At 36.1% G+C, this 23,085-nt stretch overlaps 1 protein-coding gene across 3 annotated transcripts; it reads left to right on the plus strand.

Annotated features, from left to right (window-relative positions):
- Window positions 1-3,219: 3,219 nt before the first annotated feature.
- Window positions 3,220-10,500, plus strand: LOC126841876 (segmentation protein Runt-like). 3 transcript variants are annotated; one of them, XM_050578625.1, is made up of 4 exons: window positions 3,220-3,308; window positions 5,913-6,351; window positions 9,333-9,485; window positions 9,760-10,500. In XM_050578625.1, the coding sequence occupies exons 2-4, from the start codon at window positions 5,916-5,918 to the stop codon at window positions 10,086-10,088; spliced, it is 918 nt and encodes a 305-aa protein (XP_050434582.1). In that variant the 5' UTR covers window positions 3,220-3,308; window positions 5,913-5,915; the 3' UTR covers window positions 10,089-10,500. The 3 variants fall into 3 exon arrangements, with proteins under 3 accessions (XP_050434582.1, XP_050434580.1, XP_050434581.1); XM_050578623.1 differs by lacking the exon at window positions 3,220-3,308 and adding an exon at window positions 4,076-4,327; XM_050578624.1 differs by lacking the exon at window positions 3,220-3,308 and adding an exon at window positions 4,386-4,544.
- Window positions 10,501-23,085: the final 12,585 nt, after the last annotated feature.

Below are 23,085 nucleotides of genomic sequence, written 5' to 3' on the forward strand. Positions count from 1 at the left end.
GTAATAATAAAAAAAAACACATATTTTATTTAAACATTAATATTATATTTTTAACCATCTTGTAGGTACAGTATATATAAGCGAATATATTATAATTTATAGTAATACAATTTCAGAATTATCGGTTCTACTCAAAGTATGATTGGATTTTATAGTTTATGTAAAGCATGTATAATATAATAAACTAAGAAATAAAAACGTGTTGGCATTGAAATGGGCTTGTTTCGTTTACTTAGAAACGGCATTAACCCCTCCCCCGTTCTTCCAAATATAATTTTATTTCGCTTCTGTCGTAGACAATTTTTTTATGTTTTTTTTATACTACATTATAATGTTTTTTCATCTTCTCGTGCGACTTTAGCTGAATGGCTCAATGACCGCCTAGGAAGGCAATTTTGGACATGACCGTCGTTTGAAAATCGAAAACCACTTATTTAAAAATGTTTTAATACTAAAAAACTAATCATAAAAAAATGGTAAAACAATTTCATAGTTTCAAAATGTTGTGGTAATATATTTTTTAATTAGGCATACCTATTGATACAATTTTTTATTAATATTTCATAAAAAGTATATTATTTTAAAAAACCACTAAGGATTTTTTTTCATATCATAAAAGTTGTGTTAAAGAAGGGATGAAAAACAATTTTATAAAACGGGAAAGGTAAAATAGTGCAGAGGGATAAAAAGGTAGACCGATGAATAGGTGGGTGCAAGTTATAAATAAAGATAAGCAGAGATGTGTAAAGTGAAAATAAGAAAAATATTATACTTATGCTATGGAAAGTATTAAAAAAGGTAAATATTTAGTAATTTTTTAATATTGTAAAATAAAATAAATGAATATGGTTTTCAAAAAGAAAAATTACAAAACGAATTATTATTAATTGTAATTTAATCAAATTTCAAACAACAGTATGTATAGATAATATAAACAAACAATACATATTATCTATATATTATGTACTTGCGTGTATTCTTGTGTTACATTATACCTACTTCGGTTGTTGGCTAGAATAGAGACACAGAGGAGCGTATAGTTGTATTATAAAAAAAAACAAAGAAAATTAGGTATAAATATAATATTATATTAAGCAATTTTCCCAAACGGTAACTAGGTCGAAATTCGATTAGCGCTGCACCCACTCGCTCTTGATGAGATAATAACGGTTTGTACCTACATATATCCTCTTAAATGCAGGTCATACTATATATATATATATATATATAGACTGTGTTACGCAGACGTATAACTGACGTACAAATTGCTCGGCTCGGTTATCTTGAAACAAAAACTGTCGGTCTACCAAATGTCGACCGGAAGTTGTCACAAGTCATACAGGTAAGTATACATTAGGTATACTTGACATAGTGCCATTAACTATATATGCACCTATAAATCTACCTATTAGTCCACTGCATTTCGTAAACGAATACAACGCGGTAATTAGGTACGCAAACTGTGTGTAGTTGAACGCATATTAGTATTTATATATTATGGTACCCATATTATGTGCACGCGTTATTGTCTGTGATCGCCAGTGACACGGTAATCCGGTTTTACCTGGATGTAGTCGATTAAGTATCTGTATTTTACATACTACAGCTATGCGTGAGCGTTATTCCACGTCCAACCGAACGTCCGACTTAATTGTATAAAAATTATATTTTCACATCTAACACGTCAGCTATGGTACAGGTAGGTAGGTTGATCTACATAAAAGTATAATAATTGTAAATTAAATGTAAAGTATATTATTATAGGGTATACACCATTGTACCGCACAAGCTATATGTCCGGAGTTCTATCCGGAGTCTTAAGTTGTTTAAATATTAAATTTACAACAACAACGTTTAGCTGGTTGGCCGTTCGTTCGGTATACAACAGTCGAAACCATCCGAAAAGTTATTTAGTTTTAAACTTGTAATAGGTCATGATCATTTCTCTGTCCACCGATGGCTTTGTGAGTATATTTTAATTCAAGTCGATAGAACGGTTTCCACAGTTTCCGTCAGCTCTATTCACTTTTGTGTTTTTTTATATATAACGTACCGCTACCCGCTTCTTATTTGGTCTATTACTACCCCACTGTTGTCGCTACTCTGTGACTATTATTATCTTATTAACTATATATATTGTCTAAGGTACTACTTTTAAATTCAACTAACTACCTCTTATTACTCCACAGTAGGTATAAAATAAACAATAAAACCACTCGGCTAATATCCCATTGTTTGGATTCCGCTCTACTTTTTTTTATCAATTTCGGAAGAAAATATCAGCGCTTCGGTGCGGAAGACTGAAGAGAGATTAGAAGTAACACTGTTTCTTGTTTTGTATCAACATCTATTGTGCTTGACAAGATTTTGTCTTATTGAGTTTCACTCTTAGTCATCAACATGAAAAAACACATCCTCTAAATTAGCATATATGTTTATCAACTTTATATATAGCGTAATAATATGTGTACATAATCACTCCCTCATCAAGCCATTCAAGCTATCCTACATACTTATTATTATTATTGTAAATGTTATCTTAAATAAATAAAAAAAATTATAATACATTCAGAAAAAACAGTCAAAATAAGTTGACTCATCAACTTTATTACGGTTTACATGTTGTAGTATTTTTAATTCGTATTATTGTGTACTTATGCTCATTATTTATTCATGTTTATTACTTTATCGTTCACTAATGTACTAATTATTTACAAACTTATTCTATATGTTATTTACAATTTTCTTTACTGTTTGCCTTATGGGCATAAGATATCATCAATATGACGAATAAATAAAATATGTGGGACAAAGTAAATTGTATATATTTAATAAAGGAATTAGCGTTTTTAAATTTTAACTGAATATATTTAATTATTAAACGATAGTTTACTACATATTTATATAAATAAAATAAAACCATTGATACAATTTATTTTATATTATTATGAAATTTGTAACCTTTTTAATGAATTATGATAAAATGAATTAAATTTAAGTAGGTAATATTTAGTTTTATGAGATTCTAATAACTTAAATACTGTATGGCGATATTTTGACTGGGCTATATTTTATTTAGTCGGTAATTTACGAACAAATTGTAGCATAACAATAATATTGTTATTTTAAAATTGATTGTTGTTGTGTTGTGTAACCTATAAAAGTATAGCTTGTATGATTTAGTGCGTATACATCCACATAGTTGTAATCCACAATGAACATTTTTTAAATGAAAAAAATTAGGGCTTGCAACTATACAAATAATTGTAACTTTATTCGTACGTGTCAATATTGTCCATTTTGAGTGGGTAAGTATACTATTTTATGCGAAAATATAATAAACGGTATATGATTTTTTGAACGTCGTAAGAAGTCATCAGTAAGAAAGAAACATCAAACCGAAAACGAAAAAACAGCCCAGTGGCCGCGCGATATGCTCGTGTGTTTATAAAAACAATAATATGCGTACATCGTGTGCATATCGTCGCATACGCGCGGACACGACCGACGGCGGCGGCGGTATCGCGCGACTGGGGGGCGGTCGCCCGACGTGCGTGGCCCGTCCCTCTGGCGCGGCGCGGCTTTCTTTCCGCGCCGAAGTTCGTCGAAGGCGCGCGGGGGGGGCAGCACATTTTTCGTCGACGGGTTGGCCGCAAACCGCCGTCCCGGTGGCATTACCGCGCCGCGGTGGAGGGGCGCTTGCCGCGCGCGTGTGTGTCTGCGTAACACCCCGCCGCCGCAGTACGGTCAATCAAAAATCCCCTCCACCCGCCCACCGCCGCCGCCGCCGCCGCCGCAGTCGCCGCCACAGTATACACGCAACCCGTGGGGCGCGCGCGTTTTGCGGCATAAAAACCCGGCCGCACGCAAAGAATACATGCGTGTGTGTGTGTGTGTGTGTACTGGTGGGGGCGCGCACGTCGGGTGATAAAAAAAAAAAAAAAAAAGACTACCGTGTCGGCCGCAGCGGCGGCGGTGGGGGAACAACACGACGAGTACCGGGGTAGCGTCCGCGTGAAGAATATTTCAGTTGTGCCGAGATCGGTGACGCGGTTTGTCGCGTTTTTGGTTCACTTTACGTTACTTTTTTTTTTTCTGTCAATTTCACCCTTCGGACGCCGATACTTCGTACTTCGCAGCCACCGCCGTCCCGCCAAACGCGCACGCCGACACGCATCGTGCCGTATCGCCGCCCGTCGGTTACGTTCGCCGAGTCCACACGTACGACTTCAAACCGCTTCAATTTGAAAAATTTAAAGAAAGCTGTACACGTTTTTGTCTCGTCCCGCGGATAAATCGAATAATATCGTTCGACGACGTTAAAATGGCAAGTATAGATTGGAAATATTTTTTAAAAAAAAGTGACAACCAAAGTTTTTTGAAATAGCATACTTGTTGAATGGATATGACTCGACTATAATAGTAATACTGCTCAATAAGAACTCGACCTACTACTCGGCGAGGGTTAAAGTTTTCGGTTGTCACTTACACGATACCGGTTGCTTTGTAGATTCTACCGAATTTTTGATGCAGCTCGACAATAGGTGATTTTAAATGACAGATAAAAATAAAAAATATAATAGTTAATTAAAAGTCAAAGCAAGCGTCGCGATAAAAAAATATCATTTGTTTTCCGATTTTAAGTGTAAAAGTTTACTTGATAAGATATAGTATACTAACAATAGTAATTTTAATTTTTTTTTGATTTTGTTATATCTTATTAGCCGGGTTTCAGTATTATTTTTTAAATATTTACAAAAAGTTCAAATCGTTTTCTCGTTTTGTTTGCTTGAATTTTCGTTCAAACAGCTTTCATAAATGTTCTTTTAGTTATTGATTTAAAATCCATTGTAAGTCTACGTATATAGCTAACCTAACCGAGGACGAATTGTGCATTTTACGCTGACCAACTTAAAGTTGTAAGCTATATTTATAATTTCGGTTATCGCCAAATATACTTATAATTTGGATTAATATCCTGTCTAAAAACTTGTTGGGATTTATTTTAAAGAGTATCTAACGCTCATTGAATATTTATGAAACAAATAAATTTTTAAAATTTTAAAACTACGACGCGTTAAATATGATATTACCGACATGAAATAGACTCGACCGTGTTTATTTTTATTATATATACTTAATTTAATTATAAAGTACCTAACCTACTTGTTATATATTTTATTGTTCAGAGATGTAAAAAACAAATAAAATATATTATAATATTATCGTTTAGCACGTGACAAATCCGCCCGTCATATGCTTATGTTACAATAAATGCTTTAGGTATATAGAGTACTTATAAATATTATAGTGAATAAAAAGCGCAGCTGTACAGTTGTTACCGGATAACTTGACACGGCGGTGGTAGCGTTTTTTAGTAAGCGTCTCCTAAACTTGATTTTCAAAAGGTCTTTTTTTATCAATAATGAAATCTATACAAAAAAAAATTACCGCAAATTATTTGGTTTTAAATTGATGACAAACTATGAGTTGTAAAATGTTCACTAACGATATTGTAAATAACATAAAATACGGAAAACAAATATGGTTTCGCGCCGTGCCAAGTTATTTAGCAACGACCGTACAGTGTGGAATTCATATAATAGGTGTGTGCGATTATTCAATACAAACAACGAATTAAAATTATACCTTCTAAAGTCAAGCATTTGAATCATTAAATAGATAAATAATATGATGACGCTATTCGCGATTTTCGTTCTCAATTCACAAATCAATCAATAATCATTTACTGATGAATTATTCATTATTCACCCGACCAAATCAACGAATTATCCGAGTTATTCGAAAAATCAATCGTTCGATTAATTTTCCGAATTTCAACACGCTTTTTTCAATTAAATTCATCATTATTTGCGCCCGCCTAATTTTTAATATTTGATTGTTGGACACAGGACATGGACGCGGTTTACCAGAAGTACATCTCGTGCATCCTCGAAGACGTCAGGGCCATCCACGGCAAAGAAATGGTGGCCACCGGCAGCCCGTCGGTGTTCTGTTCGGTTTTGCCCGGCCACTGGCGGTCCAACAAGTCGTTGCCGATACCGTTCAAGGTGGTCGTGTTGGACGAGGTGCCCGACGGCGCCGTTGTGGTCGTCCAGGCTGGAAACGACGAGAACCCGTCGGCCGATATGCGCAACTACCGCGCGCTGTCCGCCACCGGCGTGGCCGTCTTCAACGACCTCCGGTTCGTCGGCCGCAGCGGACGAGGAAAGCTGTTGACCCTGACCATTACGGTGCAGTGCAAAGACCAAGTGGTGTTGGTAGCCAACTACGTGAAGGCCATTAAAATCACCGTGGACGGACCCAGACTGCCGCGATCCAATCACCGGGGTAAGTGTAAAACTCTAGCATTCGTTTTAAAGATTTCGGTGATCAGCGTATACAGCGCGTCCCAAAAATCGGGTGACAATCCCTGGGTTTCAAATACCGACATTTTTGGAACAAGCCTGAACGCCGCGTGTACAGTGTGTAAATGATTTTTGTTGTATTGCGAACCAAAAGACACCCCGTCAATCGACGATGTTGGAAAAAAAACAAATTGTCGTACTTTTCACGTTGGTAATTTTAGATTAAAACCGTACAGTTCGTGTGTGTACAATAGCAGTGCACGGCACCCTCTCTCTTTTGTCATCGCCACCGACGATGGCAGGGGGTTAAAGACCCTCGGCGACACGCGGCCCCGACTCGTTAAAAACATATATTTCTCTTGGCTTTTTATCCGCACTGCCAACACACATCTTTGACGTCGCACGATATACGCACAAATCATCGTTCGCAGTTTAATTACAATATACGCATACATAGTATATGGGCCGCTATAGCTGTTAAAATCAAAATAGTATAATAAATCAATCCGTCGCCATCAATAATAATAACTAACTATAATAAAAGTGATCGTGTGCGCCATGCGGGTTTTAAAATACCGTAATTGATTTTATATAATATATTATAAAGGTATACTTGTCCCACCCGAGTCGTATCGTCGTATCTGCAAGTTTAGGGCACATAAAATATTCTTACCGTCGCCAACCCGTCTTCCAGATCGAAAAACACTGATAAGCCGCGCTCAATGGCCCTCCTTATTTTGAGCGGATATTGCACTCTCCTTATATATACCGTTCCCCGTATAAGAGATATAGGTACGGCAAAGCGAATGCAGTGGTTTTTTTTTTTTAATTTTATGTAAATGTAGTTGTGGCGGTGGAGTGGGTGGTTTACGGGAGCGTTGACGAAGGTACAGAAGGACGTCACGCGGTAACGAGGAGAAACAAAAAAAAAAACAAACTTAAAACGAAAATGACCAAAAGGGTTTAGCGCGTTCATATAGGATTATCGGGTACAGCAGCTGTCGTGACAGTGCATTAATCATCCTCGTCTTTCGCTGAAGAGGATATATGAACCCACATGTAAACGTACCAACTATTATACGTATGTATATATATATATGGACGTTTGCAGAATAAAAAAAAAAGCGCCACGACGAGCCCAATGTAAATAACGAACGACACAGTACCTACAGCGTGTAGTACGCAGACCGGACGTGAAGTTGATTGGCGAACCCTGTGTGATTTTTTTTTCTGCACACTCTCCGGCAGCTTGTCAGCCCTATATAATCTCTTTTTTCTCTCCATCTCGTTCACTCGTATTTTTTGCCCGGCCCGTAGTATTAACGCAATTAACACACGGACGGACATAACCGTACAAGGATATGGTTTTTTTTTTTTGTAGTCCGGTATTTTTTTTTGCCGTTGCCCTTTTACAAATTGATTAAGTAGCCCCGGGAATATATTATACACACTTAATGAATCCGTTCTGACACCGGCCCACAGCCCGTGCGACCGCCGTTTGTTATAAATCGATATTGTTTCACCGACGGATTTTTTTTATTTAAAAAATGTATTTATTGTCCGCGTCATGCGTTCGGCCATGTGCACAACACGGGTTTGCCGTCGATGTCGCCCACTCTGCTACCACCACCACCACCGTCGTGTATTATGTATACAATATGAAAAGCAGTCCCTTTTTAATTATTTTCGTGCTTTTATCCGGAATCGCTCTCATCCGCGAGAGTCGCTTCTCGTGAATAATATATTACTATATCCGGTCGTCTGTCGGTCCGATTTAATCTGCCTGTAACGTTATAATACTATATGCGAGTCCGTGTATACATTGGACGATGGTCGTCTGTCGTCATCATCATCAATACGATATTGTTATGCACGACGGTCCATCGTGTGCGGTTTGAGGTGTATATAATAATGATGCGATATAGGGACGTAATTAATTGGAAATACGAGCAAAAGAGCGACTGCGAATGTTGTCGATGGTTTTTTTTTTTTTTGCCAGCTAAACAACAAAAACGCCAGACAGTGTATATCTCGGATAGCGTGTGATTTTTTTTCATAGTATTAACAAACACGGCAAACTGTTGTATGCGGAAACGACAGGGACCTATCCGCTGTGTATCGTTTAACTGTGTGTGTGTGTGTGTCAGTATACACAATAGAGTTCACTAAAAAACAGCTACACCCTTTCATGTGTGGCAGACTCGCGAGCACACAATAGCCCTCGACGCACAGTCGCGAAGCTATTGTATACACGTTTAACCCGTTGTGAGTTTATGGGGGGGGGAAGGAGGGGAGGGTTATGGCGAATGACGGCAGCCAGCGGTGGTGGTGTCGAACACTATATGCTTCTATACCGCCGAGGGATGGTTGACCGTGTATGAAGCAAGTACTGGCGGGGGGGGGGGAAAGAAGAAGGGTGAGAGAAGAGGAGGGTAGTCGAGGTTTACCCGAGTAGTAAACATTTGGCCATAAAACTGACCCTCTTATGTCCCGCAAAAGGGGTAAAAATTACAATGGATTTAGGGCGCGGGCAGGGGTTTTACGATAAGCTCTCGGGGCTTAACCGGCCGTACCGACCGCTTTGCCTCCCCCCCATCACCAACTGAGCGTGTATGCATCATGCCTTATGCCGCAGCATCGGCCATTAAAATCCGGTCGGCGTGAGCCGTGAGGGAGCAAGAGAGAAAGAGCGACCGAGTGAGAGAGGACAGACTGGCGATGGCATCAGCTATAATAACTTAAAGCGCAATTAAAATCAATACTGCAAACTGCCACTGTATATTAAAAAAAAAACGATCATTAAAAAAAAACATGTTGCCAAAGACAGGGTAAACCCGTACATTTTTTAATCTATATGGGGCGAAGAGGAAATATAAAAATACTGCACCGACTATATTTTCTATGCTTTTGGGCTGTTTCAAACAGTTTTCTAATTTGAGTTTTTTTTTTGTTCCTTTTTTCCAGATGTCATTCACGGTTACGGAGGCATGTTCCCCATGCACGGTCCCCTGCCGCCTTACGGTATGATCATGGAGTACAAGCGGTTGCTGGAGGGCGCCGCGCTACCCGGGTCGCTCAACTACCAGTACATAGCTGCCAATTACTTCCAACTGCACAGTGAGTGGAAATATTTATTTACATGTCTAAAAAATAATATTATAGACTTGGGTGTGTGTGTGTGTACAGAGAAAGAAAATATTGTCGCAAAGGGCGGGCGCGCGTCGTTCAAACGAAAGGCAAATAGAGTTTTCCGTTTGAATAGGCGACATTTTGCGATGCAAAAAAAAAAAACAAAAACAACTTTGTATATTGGAAAATCTAATTCGATTTGAAATAGTCTACGTGTGCCAACCAACCTAATTTTGTTTTCTTCTGTTTTTCCCTATCGCAGACGCCATGGAAGCTTCGCAGATGTATTGCGACTTACCACCGCAATCGGCTTTCACCTTTGCCGGTTACAATCACGGTAGCCTGCCGCCCACGCCTCCACACACGGAAGAAGAATCCGCCACACCGACGTCCCTACAGGAAGACCCGGCCGTCCCGGCTAAAAGGTCGCCCGCCTTTGCCGGCGAGTCGTTGGAGAAAAGGCCCAAACGGGAATCCACGTCCAGTCCGGACATCGACATCGTCAACGTGGCCGTCCGGTCTTCCAGCCCGGACAGTCTAAAACCAAGACAGGAGAAGATCTGGAGGCCTTACGGTGCCACCGACGATTGATCCCCAGTGTAAAAAAAAATTCCCCCCCCCCCGTAAGATTTTGTAAAAAAAAACCCGGCGGTTGTTTGTTTTTCCCTATATAAATATATTTAATGTTTAAACGATAAGGCCGAACCGCGTGCGCCTTAAAAATTATAGACAATCAACCGAGCATTTCTTATTTTTTTTTTAGGTTACATAATAATTCGATAAATTGTGATATTAGTTTTTAGGTATATTTATAATTATTATTATGATATTATATTATGTGTTTGTAATTTTTTTAACATATGTATGTATACGTTATACGCCCGAGACCTTTATTTACAAATTTTACAATTTGTAGTAATTTTGTGTACAGAAATGTCACGTTTGTAAAACCAAAGTATTTTATTAGCCCACCAAAAAAAAAAAAATATATATATATGTATATATATATACATATATTATGTAAAAACAAATAAATGTACACGCGTATACCTATTTAGATATTATGTCGGGCAGATTTGTGATAAATATTTATATGTATATTATTATATAATATGTATAGTCTGTTATATTATAATAATATAGTATTATGTGTGAATTTTGTTGAAAATAAAAATACATAATATGTAAACAATATATATGCGTACAGTCGTTTTGATTTTTTTTTTAACATACGGCCACAGATGCGGTGGTTAGCATCAACTCGCGTGTGTGTATGTATGTGATGAGAGAAAGAGCTGAGGTCTGGTCCACCCCACAAAAAGGGATTTCGGTAAACCCTTAGAGGGTTGTCGGCGGAGTGGTGAGTCATGTACACACACACAATAGTGAAGCTATATTATGGGGACTGCCACCGCTGATTCATGATAAATAAATCTGGAGTATAGTCCCTTATTATTATTATTATTCAGCCAGTGTGTATGTGTGTGTTGCAGAAACGAACCGAAGGGGTCGACGCGACGTGTGTGCCACTTCGTTTACTAATTTTTTTTTTATGACAATCTTTGCGGGAGCTATACGAAGTCGTGGGATTTTTATATATATATATTATATATTTATATATTATAGAATATAGATGGTTACATATCCGCTAGACTCTAGAGCTTGGTTATTATAATATAATATAGTAAAAGAGAAATGGCATACATAGTGTATACCGTCGATGCTTTGATGATAGCCAGGATAACGATGCGGACCCCAAAGTGATTAATGGCCGCCGTCCGATAGGCCTCAGTTCCGATACTCGCCGAAAGCGAAAGCACCATATAAAGTCCGGATGTCCGCAAGGGAGACCAATATACAAAAGTATTATACACAATATATGTATCTCGCTATGTAGGGCGAACACACGCTGGGCCGGATATACGAATTTGTTTTGTCCGTATAATAATATATTATATAACGTCGACCGACAGAAGACTTGCACTGTGTTTCTGTGGCTTGGGTCAAGAAGGACCAATACGATCACTTTGTGTAACTGTTGGCAAATGAGCTTAAAAGTTTTTTTTTTCTACGAAGTTTTTATTTCGGCCAAAAAGCGACATTGACCAAAGCCGCAGATTTTATACGTATCTTGCAAGCGTAAAACGGCTTAATGTACATAATATACTATGTGAGTTTGTGTTTAAAACCCGCCTAAATTCTTCTCACGGGATTAAACAAATACCAAGACTATTACATAATGAGTATCTTTACTGTATCAAGCTCGGTTGTACATACCTAGGAATAAGCAAACTGATTCCGTTGACTAAATGTAAAACACAATGTCATGAACACTCAGCAGGATTTCATAAGTGTCTATATGGTGTATCTGAACTATCTAAACTAAATTTATTATACAGTATTCAGTTTTTTTAACTTCCGCTATACAATGTATTACTGGGAAATTAAGCATAACTACAGTCCTATATCACACTAACGCCGAAAGATACAAATAGGTATATCATTTATTAGGCCAAAATACGAATTGGGTTTATAACTATAGATTGGGACAATGCAAATAATTGAAAAATAGGTTTAATACTTAAAGAACTAAAACAAGAAAGAAACGTGGGTAATAAGAAAAGCGATATATATAGTTTAAAATGTACTAATTGTATTATTCTAAGCTGAACATTAATAAATTAATAAGTCAAAAACTACTTTGTAGTAACTAAAAAATAAATGTTTGATTTGATTATCTTATATGATAATTACTTGCGAGGAAATAGCTATTACCTGCTATAAAATATTATTGTTAGTAAGAAAATTACAAATCTTAAATTACAAATGTGTAATTTTTATAGGAGACAGTTTGGAATAAACTTTAACTATTATCTTACTGTAAGATAATAGTTCTTACTTAAGTAAGTAATATTGACTTCGACTAGATTTGCTTTTATTTCTATATACTGAAAACTCTATTACACAACTTCTAGAAATCAGTATCAGGGTTTTTAACCTGTTAGACTATTTCGGTTCTGGTTTCGTATTGGCTTTAAAAAATGTCGAAAATAATGTTTGGGATGAAGTTAGTGCACTATTATGTTAATAAATTAAACTTTTATTCATTAAAAAAATGTATATATAATCTATTATTAAAAACCGATTTTATATAATACAAAGGGTTGTTTCGGTATCAATACCTGTTTTTATAGGCGATTTTTAATTCGGTCCCAACCCCGCTAAATAGGCGAACGCCAGTAAATCGTGATGTACCCAATCCGGACGGATTAAAACGCTATTATTTTTCAGTATTACCGCCGGTCATGTTTACTTTGGTTATTTTACCGAAAAATAAATAAAAACAAATAGTACCGAATTGTAAAATATGAAAACGCAAAAACCAATCGATACAACCTTATGATGGCGAATCTTCACCGCCGCGTCACAGCCAATATAATATCACATAGTTGTTGGTTTTTTCGTCCCATCCGTCCTATACAGTAATAAAAATAATAATTCCTATTCTCCCCTATTGGGTTTTTTTATATATATATATATATAAATGCCTCCCGGTTTTCGGTAATAATTGAAACGTCACCCCAACTACCGGGATGACAACAGCCAGCAATGGCCACGAGGACGGTTACACACACACACACACATATACAATGAGTGCTCGGCGAAAGACCGATTCGCTACACTAGTCAAAAAAACAAATAACGCACCCGAGAACAGCTATGCACTAGCCTGTATAAATGCCCGCCGTACGCTGTTGTACCACCCTGTTGTTCACACATATCATACACATCAGAACCTAACGAGGGCATCGTGTCGCCACGTCCGGCAAAGGTCCCCGCTGTCCACGACGAGCCGGCGGTCGACTTAGAATCGTTATAATAACAATATGTGCATTGGTTAAAAATCATCCGGAACGAATGTCAATGTTATTTGCATTGGCTTAGGCGTGTACAATATAATTATTATTAAACTGTGACCAATACACCCGTTATCGTTTTATACATGTGTACCGTCGCCCAGTTACCGTAACGCATTTATTATTAACAGGGCTATAAATGTATTATTATCATATCCAAATAATGCGCTCCAATTCCAATACGAATAAAATATGTATATTATTCAGGTACAATAATTCAATTAAGTGCATGACATGTGAACTAGGTCTGCTATGGGTTTTTTCTACCATTATTCGTGTTTGGTAAAAACTACTGTTGGTTTCTTTTCGTATAATATGTACCTACCCGCGTACAATCGGCCGAAGTTACTATGTACAGTGTTAAGGATGCCTAAATTATATTATACCTATTATTATCAAAAAAATATATTGACAATATTGGCTTTTTAATAAAATTTTAGAAAAATAATTTACAATAATAATAAAAAAAACAATAAACGACAATTGAATTCAATTGCAAATACAATTTTTTCTAGCGGATAGTGGTTTTTAAAATAATATAGTAGTCTGGTCATGAAAAAAGACTGTATTGATGGCGATTACCGACGGGCAACAATATGTGTTTTTTTTTAATTATAGAGTAAAACGTTAAATTTAAAAAAGTTGGATATTTACTGGGAGTAAAAAAAAAAAAAACAGAAAACCGACCGACGATTTTACCTAGTATCCGCGGGCGCGTTTTGCATTTGCCGGGAAAAAATTTCAAGCCCATCGATTACCAAAAGTAATAGGCCGCCTATTTTTTATTTCATACAAAACGGGCCCCAGCGGACGGACGGACGCGACCATTAACGTGGCGTCAAACGGGTGCCAGCAAAGGGGAAACGCGTGTACACCGCAATATTTTATATTCGTACCGTACTCGTGTTTTGACATAATATAATATAATATCCGAGCACAAAAATCACCGTTTAATTTTTTGTTTTTTTTTTTTGTTTATCTCCGCCCCTCCCGCCGCACCTAGGGAAAAAATCCCATTAATTATATTTTTGTTTTCGGTAAATGACCAGCGTTGTCGCCGTGGACGACGGATGTGTATACTCAATAGGTAATGCGTTGCAAATGTCGTTTTTGACAAATCACCGCCGACCCCGTTGACGCCAGTGCAAGGCGTAATCTGATGCAACCTCACACACGCGCCGTAGCCTCGCACATGGGAAATCCGGCCGGAATTTTTGATTTTTTTACCCAAAATATGGAAAACGAATGTTATGTTATTACTCAAAGCGTTGTTTTTTAACCGTGTCCACGATCCCAAACAATCGCGTCGCTGCCATCGCTGCGGCTGTGTTGCATAATGTTGTTAATATTTTACCTAAAATAATATTGTTATAATATAATATTATTATTTTTTTAGATGCCAAAATGCGATCGAGACTCGAGCAATGGACCACCACCGAGCGACACGACGTCGCCTGTGTACCGTTTTTTTTTTGTCAATCGTTTAAACGCATTATAATAATATTACAATGTTATGGTGTTTACGGCCTTGTAACTCGCTATCCGCCCCATTGATAACGGCGCACGTTGAAATTTATTCTGTCCTCACGTTTTGTGTGTACCAAACTCCGTAATGTTGTTTTACATGAGATACCGATAAAGCGGGTACCTGACTATTTTGTTTTGTGCGTATCTATCGATAATATGTATTGTTATGATTTTGAATTACACGACACTAAAATATTTCCATGTTGTAACTCGTAATTTATTCGACTATCCGAATCATTCAAAAAATACTTGTCTCGTATTTATTATAATCGGAGATGGGCAAAAAGTATCATCTGATACAAGTTGAATAATAATAAGTTCAGGCATAAGTCTGAATTACATTAAATGATCGATTATCCAATTTAATAACATAATGTATTATATTCTCGTTGTAAAATGTAACTTATAAATACATACAGTTGTACCAAGATATTGTAAACCGATAGATGATGACACAAATGTTAGGTGTATGATTTATGAATGTATCACGATTTTGTATCTTGTATCAACGCACATATCTGTTAATAATGACATAATATACATACATGGATATCGCAAGGGGTATTACCTGCTAGTTTTGAATACTTTCCAGGTAAATTGAGATTGTATTAAATTCTACTATTTTTATTAGTTAAAAAAATGTAGTCTTTTCTTATTATCATTAAACAAATGCAAAATGCAAAAATCTCCCTTTTCTTTGGAGATATATTTAAGCTGGTAATACATCTTAGACCATGCTTGTAGACGAAATTGTTATTTTTCTCCTCAATATTTATTGATATAGATGATTAGATTATTAGATATTATCTGAAATAGCTTATATACTATCGGTTGGAAGTTTGTCAATTATTGTGCTAAAAACAATGATTTGTGCAACTTATAACAATTTATGGTAATAATAAAGGAATGTTGACTTTACATTAAAAAATGGTACACCGTTTGTACGACCCCTAATTATATAGTTGGTAGAAGAGGGCATAGACGAGGAGGGAAAAAAATGTATACAAAATTGTCTATAGCTTTTTCTTATCAGTGATGTTATGCTCTAAATTTTATCACACTCTGAATATATGTTATATTTTATATTTCTCTGTTTATATCAAGCTGTGAAAACCAAAACCATATAAGTAACCATTATACAATTTTACAGAAAAGCAAAATGAAAATTTTCTTTTTTGTGTGTTCTTATAGATGATGATTCTTTAGTTTTGTTCTATATCTCTTTTGAAAATTGTAAAACAAACACAGCCAGAAATAGGGTTCATTGAAAAACAGCTATTGTAATAACAAAAACACGTTTTTGCCAAACAAGTAACTTGTACCCTTCTAGTTCACATCGTTGAGAAATGTTCTTAGTCAATGTTTTTTTTAGATATTTCATCGGTGGCTAAAGTAAAAATACGAGATACATAGGTCATAGTGGAATTTTCAACTTAAACAGTATTCAGAACGTTAGGATCCTCTATTTATGCTTGTCCTATCTATGGACGTCCCGCGTCCTGTCCGGGCCCAATATTTACTCGTGGCAAAGAAAATGGTACATGGAAATAAAAATATATCATTACTGCTCGTGCTGTTGCACAATGAGGAATTCGTTTATTTGGCTACTGTGTATTAAATACAACAACAAATAAAAAATAGTTTCAACGATAACGGCGAATTATTAGCGCTGTATAGAGTACGCTCACGTTTGTCTGTGTATTTTTTTTTTTTTTGCTTTTTGCGTTTTGTCAATGATTTTGGGTGACTACACGCCTAATTTAATTTCACGGTCGAGGACAATACAAGCTGACCATTGCGGTCACCGTGATAGCCAGTTCCCTAAACGTATACCTGCCAAGGTCGGACCCCAGCAAAGACGGCGGTGGCAACGCGGTAGTACAATATATGGATTTGCTTTTTGGGTGCCGTTGGGATGACCTGAAGTTACATCACAGTGTCTACATAGTAACGGAAACACGGTGGGCAATTCTAATTGTTTATTTGGATTCTTTTTTTTTTGCGGATCAAAAACCTTTTTTTTTTTTTTGCACGGAAACGAATTTGGTATTTTTTTTTACAAACAGATCGAAACAGTTTTTTTTTTTTTGTAATAATAAATGTACCGTTATACACATATGAGACAAGTTTTTTTACTTCTACTTCATTGATATATTACTAGGTTTATTATTTGGATATAATATAATATGCAGTTGTTTGTTGAGCTAAAATTAGCAATGATATATTTAGCAAACTACAAAGTTTTCAGAACTCTGATTAAACTATGCAGTATCCCGATAAAAAATAATATCTTGAATATATGACGAGCATTCTGCAACAGGAAAGTTTTAATCTCAAACTTAATAATCTGACTGCACGTGTATGTAATTCAGAAATATTTTAATAGTGCTATAAAACTTTAAGCGATTACATTACGGTAGTTTTCTCGTCTGGGGAAAAGTCAAAATTAACCACAGTTAAAATATAGGACTTGCGGCGGAAGTCTATCTCGTATGCCTTCATTAAGTTTCCATCCGGGAAAGAACTCAGCGCCTACCCTATTGTTTTCATAAAATAAATTATGATCTACTACGAGCGCATAAATATTTTTGTATGTACACATTGTGTGTTCAGATTTTTGGAGAAAACACAATAGTTTTAATAACAAAAAATAATTAGTGTTTAAAAATTAAATTAAGATAATATTAGTAATTTAATAAATGGTTCCTTTGACTTCTTAACTCGTCAACTCAAAAGTATTTTTTTAAATAATTCATAATGACAGACCAAATCATTCGGCCCAGAGGCTGCGAACCAAACAGTGTTATTTTATACATGAATGTATGGTAAAAAATAAAAAATAATCGAATCGACCAGTCCCATCAATAGTGTATGTTGAATTATGTAAACATATAATTTATTATCGCGTTACACGTACGGTTGCGTCGAAGGTTTGTAAATGGATAGGAAAAACGATGTTACACAGGGTAAAGAATGAACACAGCACTGGGCAATGGCGTTTCGGGTGATAATAAAATGCCATTTTTTCGAGTTCGTCATATTATTGTATGAATTGTCGCTTATACAAGTGTCGTTCCCACGGACGTTGCATAATATATAATATAAACATGGCGAGGAAAAAAAGAACGCATCGCATAAATCAGTTTTTGTTTGTTTACCGTGCGGTGTTAAAAACGGGGCGGTAAAAACTCTTGTATGTTTTCCAATGCCAATAATGTATAGTATACATAATATTATATTGTTACCCTGTATTGCACCTATATTGCACTTGTCCGCCGCAATGTCGTCGGGTGCACAAGAGTTCTCAATGGGCAAAAAAAATATATATATATAATAATAATAATAATAACGGTCCATTGTACGGCGAATTACACACATTCGAGCATCGTTTGAAACGGCCTGGTCGGTTTTTACAAACCAAAAATGTACTTCACTGATTTATTGGAAACAATTTTCGAGAATTATGATATTCCTCGGAAACCCGTCAATGGTGCAGTTGTGTGTGATCGAGTGAAATATTGCGGCGTACACACACGCTGTATGCCTCTAAGCTACACAATGTGCAATTGAAAAATTGCAATTTTAACGTGCCAGCCAATGCGATGGGAAAAAAGTAAATCATATAAATTGATCTCATAACTCACACGGGACTCGACTGTGTATACATTGGTTTATGTATGAATGAACGGTTCTGTATAATAGTAATATTATAATGTGATAAAATATTATAATATTTGGCATACGTTTAAAATATGTTTTATTCTACCGATTTTCTTAATACAAATAATTGTTAATAAAACCAGAAGATATTTATTGTAAAAAAAAATTTAATAATTTAAAAAAAAACGCAGTATAACCATTTCTGTGGTATTCATTTTATGTTTTATTATTTCTATTATCATATAATTGTTTTCATCGTTAAAACAAATTGTTATGTACAGTTTCAAAATAACTTTATATTAAATTTAATTAACTCAGAAGACAAAATTTTAATTTAAATATGTTTTTAGTAAGCTCAAGTTAAATTATATCGTTACCTTAAAATTGATGATTGTGATCAAGGTTTAAAATTATATTTCACGAGAAATATAGCATTTCAAACTGATAGCTAATTTATAAATAAATAAATAATTTATGCATTTTTTAAATTATTCGCAGGTATTATAATCAATGCAATTAAATGAGTGTAGTTTAAAAATTACTTTTAGTCGTTTTATGTCAATAATTATCATACCTACTAAAATATTAATTTATTTAAAGATTTTCTTGTACATTTTCTATAACCATATGCATTGCAGGTTTGAGATTTTTTTATAAATAATATGTGCGAGATATAGTTTTGAGATTATGTATTTGCCGTTAAACCCGACAATACTATACTTTTTCAGGTCGTGTCCTATCCTCTGGGTTAGGTTAAAACGTCCAATCTGGTCGGTACAACGTAAATTGACCAATTTTTTTTCGCTTTGCGTCGACGGGCAAAACAGTTAAGTAATTAAACAAAAAAAAAAACAAAATCACATTTTGTACCCTCGGCTTAACGGCGACGACACTCTCCTTCGGGATTGGCGACCTCGCCGGGTAATATGTACGTTATTTGTATAATATATTACACTATATAGTGGCGTAATTGGTTAATCAACAAACGTAGCAGGTAAGTCGAGTGACTACCGACCGTCCCTCGGGGCACGTGCACGGGCCTTGTACGCCCGCCAATGTGAATACTGAATAATATAATATTATATGTTTGGGCGTGTAGTATAAGTGCCGGTGTATAACGAAGATATTTGGACACGCTGGGGACCGCTGGTGTAATGTATGTGTGTGTATACCAGGAGGTATTATTGTACATGTACGCGCGGAGGGTCACCTGAAATCTGGTGCAGTGTCCAAAAGGGTTGTACATGGTCGTGCAAAGGTCTGTGTGACGACAAGAGGCGCGGGTGCGGTGTTCATTATCTACAGGAAACGTCCGGTAATTTCGCCCTTCTTGTTTCGCAACTCTCCACCGTGCAGATCCAATTAGCCCTCGGAAAACGTTTTTCATATCCTGTTTTACAGACACATCCCGTCCAACGGAATCCTTAATCGGGGACATCGGCTGACGGGTCCAGGCCCGGCAAGGAGGGTAGGGGAGGACACTGCCGGACAAGATTTGTTTTCGGACGGCGTTGTGTTACGTGTATCGTTATAAATCCGTGTGTCCCCGAGGTCGGACGCTGTCCAGATGGGAATTCCTGCCCGTCCTTTTCACTTTGCTAGCACCGACAAAAACCCTTTTTTTTTTTAAATTTTTATTAATTTCCCTTTGCGCGACACAAAGCGTACAAGTTTCTGCTATCGGTCACGGCGAAACCGCTCGCGTACCCACTGAACTCTGAAGTGGAGACAAAAGAATAAATCATAATACAATAGTGTTTAAAGCGCAATTGTACCTATGCCCTCAGAAATTCCAACAATGCGCGTTTAAATATGCCACGAAAAACATCAACACGGGCGACAAAAAAAAATTGGTTACAATAACTAGTACTGGTTTGTTATAATTAAACAAAAATAGTTTAAAAAATATGCCTCGTTTTCTTCGCCTTCTAACATATTTATAAAGTAAGGAGAAAATACTATGATACCACAAAAATAGAAAACCCCTAAGGGTGTATACAAGGAAGAATGCAACCGCTCCTTAGTTCATTAATTAAAATTGATAGAATGACATGCGCCAGTAGGTAACGCAAGAATTGAAACTTTAAAGTTGAAAAAGTGACACTGCAAATAGTTTACGAAATACAAGTTAATAGTTTTATTAGGTAATCGTTTTATTTTAAAAAAATGTTTACCTTGAAACGGCAAAAAAAACAGAATATATTGCTAAAAACATTAAATTAGCATAAAAACTCCAAAAAACAAAATTTACTTACTTTTTCATGGTATATTTATTTATATTGTATATTAGGGAATCTAGAATGGTTTCAAACAATTACAATGCAAATGCTACAAGTCGTAAGTAATATTAATAGGATTTCTTGCTTCTGTGTTTTATATAGGTATAATATGATCAAGTTGGATGATTGTAAACAAATAGGGAAAATGAAAATTGAATTTAAACTTGATATCTTAGTCAGTAGAAAATAAATAAATGTGAAATAAAAATAGAAAAAAATATATAATATCAAATTATAGTTAATATAATAAGAGTTATACAAAAAAAAAAATAGTTTTCCTCAATTTTTACTGAAGACCAATTTCGGTACAAGAATTAAAAGTTTAAATATGTGTTTTTACACAAATTTACATTCGGAGAGCCAAAACTGTGCACATTTCTGTATTTTGCTTGTACTTGAAATATGAGTGAAAAATTGTCTCATCCACGTTGTTGTGTATTTTACCATTGTGCCGTCGGACTTGCGTGTCCGGTGTGTTAGAGTCAAACCGGTCAAAAATGATGTGGCGAAATTAAAACTAAATCAACATCTCCAACTGTACAGAAATATTATGGTGTTTAGACTAGGTATAATATAGGTTGTGCTCTTTGTCGCGGTACGCCGGCCCGAGGGAGTAAAAATGAAATGAAATAAAAAAGCATCAGCTGTTCATTCGGCTTGAGCGTTCACCATACATAATATAATATACCTAGTGTTGTATGAGTTTATGAATTACGGCCTTTCATGGACAAAAGGGACAACAGTGGATTCGGGGGCGTACGTCTTAATATTTTTCTATCTGTTCACCCCCTTATTGGGCTCGCCAAAGGAAAACACGCTTTTATTACCTTGTTATACCGCGTTAGCGACTTTGTTTGTTGACAATACGTAGGAGACCCGAGACGAGTTCATCATCGTCTCGTCCTACATACACATTCGTATGTACCCATTCATGCCCGGCTCGGTGCACATGCCGCTGCGGTCGCATAATGTTTTCCCTGGGCACAGGCGTGTTCGTGGAATTGTGCTATTATTTTGCCAAACAATTTTTGTGTTTTATTTTGTGTACACATGCGCTTAACCGGGCAGGTGAACTCGGTTTCGATTGTGCTTTATCCCACCCTCGTCTCCTCCTGCCCCGATTCCCGTACAAAAAACCATTTCTATTATATTATATAACGTTGTCGAAAAAGAGTTGAAGTATGCGTTCATTTTTTAAATTTATTTTATTTTTTTTTTGTGTCCCGAACTCCTTTTGTCGCGACGGCAAAGGGGTCTCGCCGTACTTACTTTTTGTGCACAAAATTATACGCTTATATTATGTCGACACCGCGAAACAGGGGCAAACCTCGTGGTGGCAGCCGCAACGCGGGAAGCCGCTCTTTGCGTATAACGTGTGAGGCTACCAAACGGCGCACAAAGGCGATAATTACAAATTCATATTAACCGTCGGTATTACCAGAATGTGTGTACAATAATTTGGGTGGTCTCTGTATTGTTTTTTGTGAAATTCCACGTTGGATCCAAATGTTGAAAAAATATTTTTCTAATTTTTCAGATTATTATTTCATCCCCTTATAGTATCCATTTTTGCACGCCGAATTTATAATATTTTCCCATAAATCACAACACCGTTTTCCGTTTAATTGGTATAGAATTTTATATTATATTATATTGTATCAGACGTGATCATATTATTATCGTGTAGTTGATTTACAACTTGTGAAATATAGAAACAACCGTTAATAAAACACAAAAAATATATTAATAAAAAAACGGGGAGTTGCTCGTTTCGCGAGTTGCCTTGTGACATAACAGCTGTTCTGTGCGTAAACATAATATAGAAAAATAAAAAATAATTCTTAAACAAAATAGAATTAATAAAACATAGATATTAGAAAGAAATTTGAAAAAAAAATTCGGAACACGGAGCTTTAAGCTAAGAATACATGCGTTGTAGGTATTCTTACATAACCCTACGGCAAATTACTATACCTAGATAAATATCATCTAAATGAGGTTGTAAGACTACTAAACGATTAATATAATTGTATATTTGTCGATGGATTCTTTGCGAAGCCCCAAAACGTACAAACACAAGCAATTGTGCACTTACATCATCCGATGTTGTCCAAAAAAATTACACTTTTTAAAGTCTCCATTCGTTTTTAGAAGATTTCCAGTTGACACGCGAGAACGATTAGGTGGCAGACAAACATTCTTAAAG

This window comes from Adelges cooleyi, unplaced genomic scaffold, assembly GCF_023614345.1.
Source record: "Adelges cooleyi isolate 19-005CV unplaced genomic scaffold, UGA_ACOO_1.1 ACOO_flye_CR_arks_rails_tigmint_CR_PRNA_41, whole genome shotgun sequence".
NCBI lineage: Eukaryota > Metazoa > Arthropoda > Insecta > Hemiptera > Adelgidae > Adelges > Adelges cooleyi.